Source organism: Podarcis pityusensis (assembly GCF_964106645.2).
Source record: "Podarcis pityusensis genome assembly, chromosome: 14".
NCBI classification, from domain to species: Eukaryota; Metazoa; Chordata; class Lepidosauria; order Squamata; family Lacertidae; genus Podarcis; species Podarcis pityusensis.
The window spans coordinates 43,844,391-43,851,304 of record NC_138039.1 but is presented as its reverse complement, the minus strand read 5'-3'; the positions used below and the strand labels follow the sequence as shown (position 1 = coordinate 43,851,304).

Sequence of the window (6,914 nt, the reverse complement as noted above, 5' to 3'; positions counted from 1 at the left end):
GACTTCTAGTTGAAATGTGTCTGGCAGTTTTCATTAAGAGAGCTCATGGCTCTCAGTTGGGGAAGGACATTATATGAACTAGTTGATTCATGTTTGTGGTTGATGACTGAGAAGTTTTTGATGTGATATTTTATTATTGTGTATGTATGTATGATTTTAACATACTATATTACATTTTGTGTATATGTTGTAAGTAGAATTCATGTTCGTCACCCTGACTTTTCTTTTGTTTGCTGGAACTGTTGGTCAGGATACTATTCCTCTCCCTTTTGTTTGAGGAAGGAAGGATGAGAAAGAAAACTGATGGTGGAGAGATAGCCCACAAAACCACTACATTTTTATCCTATATTTTCTCCAAGGTGGCGTGGTTCCCCTGCTGCACTTTATCCTCGCAACAACTTTGTGAGGAAGGCCAGGCTGGATCATAGCGACTGGTCCAAAATCATCTTTTTTGAGTGTCACGGCTGAGTAAGGATTTGAGCATGGGTCTCGCCAGTTGTAGCCTGACCCTCTCATCTCCACACTGCAGGTAGATAAAGAGACAGTGGGAACAAACAGCTTTGGTTAACCGAGTTAGATTTCTCTGGGGGATTCCACACACTTCCCTATTATGTCACAAAATCAGTTTGCTTTGACTTGAGCCCCCATATATTGTTGGACTATAACTCCCATCATCCCTCACTTTGGCGAAGGTGACTCAAGATCATGGGAGGTGTAGTCCAGCAAATATCTGTGAACCGAAGATGGAAGAGCACTCTGTTAATTTGTATGAAAATTGGAGCGGCAGCTGTCTGAATATTGACCAGGCTGCTCTGTGTACCCTAACCTCCATTCACCCTCCACTGTGCAGGAACCTTCATTCCGAAGCACGGGAGTGTGACTGTGCTCTCTAAAACAAATCTGGAAACATGGGGAAGGGAGGGCACTCTTTCCAGCTAAAGCCCCTTTAAGCAACTAAGCCCTAGTGCTAAGGGGTTTTAGGAAGCATAACACAAAGTGGTAATTAAAGACCCCTCCAGGACCCTTCCCCCAAGCTCCCTCCATAAGCAATTAATTACCAACCCTTCCAGGAGGGAGAGGGGAAGTTAATGACTTCTCCATGTAATGAGAGATAATTCTACTCCAGCCATCCTGCTCTTCTACACAGGCTGCCTGCTGTTGCCGCAACCAAGTGGCACAGATCAGCCAGCTTTGGGAAGAAGGCTGGCCCGGGTTCAAGTGACCAGGGGTCTTGTGTTCAGGTCCAGGGGGTGGGGTGTGTCTGAAGGACCCTGGCAAACTGGAGCACATCCAATACAACAGCATCAGTCATATCATGTAATATAGCTTCTCCATTAAGGGTGCACACAGAATCACAGAATACAATTGGAAGGGACCCTGAGGATCATCTAGTCCAATGCAGGGATATGCAGCTGTCCCTTATGGGGATCGAACCTGCAACCTTGGTGTTATCAGCACCACACTCTAACCAACTAAACTAGCTAGGCATGTCATAATGTTGTGGTCTATGTCAGGGACTGAGTGTGGTTTTCTAGACATCTCCACCTGGCTTGCAGGACTCCTCTCAGGTGCATCAGCCCTGCTATGCACCCTTCCTGGTCCTCATTGGGTCACCCATCTCACTCCTTTGGCTCCTCCGCAGGGGGAAATATCTTTCCCCACAAAGGGATCCACGAGGGGACTATTCCAGGGTCACAAAAATAGATAGATAAATCTGGTTCTATAAGTATCATTTTTTGGTGTGCCACCTTGTGCATGTGTATGGGATGACACAAAACTAGGAATATTAAACAATATTCAAATATAATAATGTAAGAGAACCAACACTGAGAGCAACCGATACATTCAACTCTCTACTTTTTTCCTGCATGCCTTCACAAATAGCGCTCTGACACTGGTTCATGATTGATTGGGACTGAAAAATCCACAGCTTTCCATAAATAACGAAAAATTAGTGAGCTCCTTGAGGTATCAGCAGGGCTCTGTTCATTACATGCCCCTGCAAGAGGACTGACAGAGGAGAATTCATGGAGGCTTTCTCAATAGGGCTTATATTAATCTGGGAATAGCTCAGTCTGGTGGAGCCTGCAGTGCAGAGGAACAAATAGCCAAACGTGTCTTGGACAGAGTTAGGTCAGGGAGGATGGGAAGTGGTTGAGTGGGATAATCACATTGTCAATTAGGGTTATGACAGCTGTATTCTGTCCTTTCCCCCAAAATGTCAGGGCAACATATATAGGATTATCCCTTTCTGCCCTCACAACGACCCTATGAGGTAGGTTAGTTTGAGTGTCAGGCCCTGCCACCTTTCAGAGCTGGAAACAGACAAAACCTCCTTATTAGTAGAGAACTGGATATTGGGCCTAGCAGGAGCCAGGAATAGGGGGGAATAGGGAACCTGTAGAGAACCCTTGCAATCACTCCCCAAGATTGTACCCCACTCAGGGGAATGTGCAACATTTTGGGGGGCTACTTGCCACAACTGGGCTCATCCCTGACAATGACTACCTGGTCCCCAAGAAGTGTAATGTGCCAGGGCGTGAACCTGCACGGAAGCTTGGCAGTGCAATGTTCATAGGACATTTCTTGTAGGAGGAACGTCATCACCTTCCTGGTCATGGACTTTAGTTCTCCAGGAAAGGACAGGGCAACCAAGCTAAGAATTGAAACCCTTGGAATTGCTTGGAAGTTGCTGGTGGAATAACCTTTGTAGATCAGTCCCTAGACCTGGGGAGCTTCTAGCCAGCTGCTCTCTTGCTCAACAGCAGATTCACAGCGGTTCGTACCATGGACAGTTCCCTTGCTTGGTTGTTAGCATCTGCCTTGAGAGACAATGGGGGTGAAGTCAAACTGCTGGAGAATCACAACACTTGCAGTGGCTGCAGAGACCAGTAACTTGTAAATGCCTCATGTGTTGTTTTTGCTGTGTTAGCAACACTGATGTGACCTCTCCGGGGGTCAAGTGTCAGGAGCTAGCTGGCAGAAAATCACACTGTTCAAGTTAGAGTTAACTCTTTATTTGAATATGAGCTGTAGAAAAAAGCTTGCAATCGAGTAATAGATCTCCACCACAAATTTGATGTAGGTAGATACAAGCACGTGCCTTGGCTTTGCAGACAGTTATTCACATGAAGAAATTGGTGTGGATTGTGTATGTCTGGGCTGTAATACGTGCATAATAAAGCCAGGCATTTTGCAGATTGTGAGGTTGTTGTTGTTGTTGTTGTTGTTACATTTTGTTCTTACATTTCTATACTAATTTCCACTCCAGGAGCTCAAGGTCTTCCCCCGCTTTTTATCCTCACAACAGCCTTGTGGGGTAGATTAGGCCCAGGCTCACCCCAGTGAGCTTCATGACCGAGTAAGGATTTGAACACAGGTCTGCACTAACATAATACTACTACCACACCATGTTGGATTATCACACTGGTGTCCTAGTTCTCTTTGGAAATGTTATGGTGGCAGAATGGAGCTGATGAGAAACTGTAGGTGGAATAACTTCTTTGCACATGTGAGCCTATCAAACAAATGGAACAACTTGGGGGGGGTGTGCAATAGCTGAATGACTACATTTCATGGCACCATGCCAGACAACGGTTTTGCACTAGTGCAAATATTCACAAGGGGGTAGCCATGTGAGTCTGGGCATCTCCTGAAGAGAGCGGTCGCTGGGGGTTGGGAGGGAGGGAGGGAGGGAGGGAGAGATCAGGGCTGCAGACTAATTATGACCTTGTCACTAATGGCTGATGAAGCATCCATCACCATCTGGCCTCTGACTGGTCACAGGGATTGACTGACTCAGAGCAGCTATCTCAATCCTGGGGCTAATTGTTTTTGTTAAACTAGCAGACTCCCTACAGGCCTGCTCTGTTATCTTTTGCCCCCCTCCTTGCTTACACAGAGTAAATGGATTAGTTGGCAGATTGCAGAGAATAGATATTGAGGTCTGGCTGGTGGCAGCAGTGTAGGTGATAGCCCCTCACCCTTTTCTCTGGTCTTCCCTGCACTAGATCTTTCCTATAGCATCAGAGGCTAAAAACTAAACAAAGATGAGCACCGGAGTATCGTCTCCATGTAAGTCAAAGTGAAATATCAAAAACCTAAGACTTACAGGTTCAGAGTGATTGAAGTTGGAATCCCACGACCATTTAAACTGGGAATAAGTCCTATGGAACTTAATTGTGCTTACTTCTGAGTAGACATGCACAGGATTGTACTGTTAAGCTCCACTGAACACACTGGGGATTACTTCTGGGCAACTAAGCATAAGGCTTCACTGTTAATTCATCACGGTTAATATTAAATCAAATAGGGGTGGGGAAAGAAAAGATTTTAAGTGCTTGTCAATCAAGCCAGTTCTTTGGCATGTTTTGACCAGGACATAGAAAGGATTCATTAACAAGCAATTGAGCGGAAAATTGTGTGCATGCTTCTCCTTAAATAAAGCAAAAGTAAAACAGGGGGTGGGAAATCTATGGCCAATGGTCAAGGATGATGGGAGTTGCAGGCCTTCAACATATGATGGGCCAAATGTATCCATTTTCTGGACTGCAATGTGTGCACCACACCATGGTTGCAGTTGAGCTTCATTCCAAGAATTTCACAGGAGTTCCATAATTCAGTTTGAGGCCTCCTTCCCATGTGATCTCCTTGGCGTGACTCCTCATGCACCACTTTTTCTTCCATCAATAACACAGGGTCTACTTGTGGATCCAGGGCATTCACCTGCCTTGGGGGGGGGGGAAGCCCCATGAAATATTCAGTTCTGATCAGCAGCTGCCTTTGTAGGTTGGCCGACCCTTTCCCTTTCCTAAAAGGTTTGCTATCGAGTCTCAGGGCGCGAGCAAAAGTTGATGATGTTGAGGGGTCAGGGCAGAGGTAGATCAAATGTCTGGAGAACACAGGCAGCCTTCATCTCTCTGGCCTCCGAGCTGATGGCTGAACAAATGAGCTGTAATCATCCCCCTGGGGAACGGCAGCACCGAGAGAGAGCAGGGCCTGGCAGCAGTTTTGTTAAAGCTGCGTTGGAGAGAAATGGTGCGGACAGATTCAATGTCACAGGTGGGTTTTGGTTACAGCATCCTGGCACCATCCCGGGCTCGCTGATGGGTCTTCAGCACCTTTCCTCGCCTCTTCTCGTGCGGCTGATGGTTCCACCTTTGGAGAGAGAGGCTAAAGATTAAGAGGATGACAAATAGGCATCTGCTTACACAGCGTTAAGGGCTAATCTGCCCTGCTATACTGCAAGAGCCTTGAAGAGAAGGGATTCTCACACAGGCGTAATACGCACACATGCACAACTACCCCAGAGACGCTCAAGGAGAGCAAGGCTCTCCATGGTTTGTCAAAGGACACCTGGTAGGCTTAGACTGGAGAGCTCTTCCCATGGAAGATTCTTGGCTGGGTTGAAGAGTTCAGTCACTATTGGAGAGACGTGGCCAGCCCACAGACTGGATGCAGCTGCTTCTGGGCCAACACCTGAGGAGCAAGAGGCTGGATTAGTTAACACAGCAAAGGACAAGTTGCAGAAAGCAGGGAGCTGAGGCATCCAGCCTCTCAACAGGATCAGCTACCAGCATGGCTGTCTCCCCTACAGACTCAACAATGAGCAAACGGATGGAGGGCAGCCAGGCAGGTAAGTAAGTGGCATCACTGCCCTTTGGACCATGTTTCTTTCTTCCCCCTGCCCCCTCCATTCAGGTCTGAGGTTTCTTCTTCTTCCTTGGAACAGGCCTAGTTGCAATGGACTGGAAGGGCACCAACGGGTACTGCAATTGGGTACCAAAGGCACTGGAAGCTGTGGCAATGGATGTGGCTGATGATGCTAGTAAGCGTTAGAGCCAAAGAGAACCTCTCTCTCATCATGATTTCATAGTTTTCACCTCTGAGCTCAGATGGTGAGCTCATCTCATCTGAACAAGGCAGGCTTTCCTGGAGCAAAGTAATAGGAATATACTTTATACCAAGGCAGATCATTGCTCCTTTTACCTTAGAATTGTCCACCCATTGGTAGCAGCTTGCCAAGATTTAAGACATGGGTATTTCCCAGCTCGACTTGAAGATGGCAGGGATGAAACAGGAGATCTTCTGGATACAAAGCATGCAATCCGTCACTGAGCAAGAGCCAGACCTCTTCTGAAGAATCAGAAAGTGAGGGAGGTCACTGGAGTCCCACAAATGAAACTATGAAAACTTCAGTTCAGGTGATGCCTTTAATCCTCAAGGCCACCACATGTGGAGGAGTGGTCTTTGTTTATTTGCACGTAATGAATTCATTTAGAGCAGCAGTTTTCATCTGGGGACTCATTTCTTCATTATGATTTTTTACCATAGATTTGTATGGTTGTGGTACAGCTGTTGTGACCCATCTTAAGTCAGGCCCCAACCCAATAAAGGGGCCCGACCCACTAGGTGCAGACCAATAATTAAGAGATGTGGACATTTCAAACTGCCAATTTTCTAGCACTCGGATAAAACTGAACAAATGAGTGATTAAACAAAACTCTCCCGCCACTCCCTGAAAAGAAAAGGTGGACCAAAGTGGCTAAATACTTTTCTTTTAAACTATCAGGTAAATTTAGGATCCTGAGAGCCAAAGCAGACTAGTGATCAGTGTGATGGGCTAGGATATGGGAGACTTGGGTTCAAAGAGGCCCTCCATCTTAGAACCCAGTCACTATCTCTCAGCCTGGAGTACCTCACAGGGTTGCTGTGAGGAGAGCATGAGAGGAGAACAATGTATACCACGCTGAACTCTTTTACAGGTGAAATGGGATATATAAAAGAATATTTTTTAAAAAAAAATATCTGAAGATAAAAAAAATGAAGTAGAGTTTTGTTACCTAGCTAGTTTATTATGGCTTGACCCATCAGATACACTGAGCAAACCTAGAAATTGGTGGGGAAGTATAAAC

General features: G+C 46.1%; 1 protein-coding gene across 4 annotated transcripts in view; it reads right to left on the bottom strand.

Moving 5' to 3' along the window:
• Positions 1-241: 241 nt before the first annotated feature.
• LOC308462713 (unconventional myosin-IXAb-like) overlaps positions 242-6,914 on the bottom strand; it is a gene marked incomplete at its 5' end in the record, with an annotated part of 29,007 nt that continues 22,334 nt past the window's right edge. For 2 of the 4 annotated variants that reach the window (XR_013979263.1, XM_080980605.1), the window contains one exon: positions 3,002-5,157. Coding sequence is in view for 1 of the 4 variants with exons in the window: in XM_080980605.1 (XP_080836731.1) it covers positions 5,056-5,157 (102 nt within the window). Of the gene's footprint in view, positions 524-3,001; positions 5,158-5,988; positions 6,136-6,914 lie in introns of those variants that run through there. The other 2 variants (XR_013979264.1, XR_013979265.1) reach the window with 2 other exon arrangements.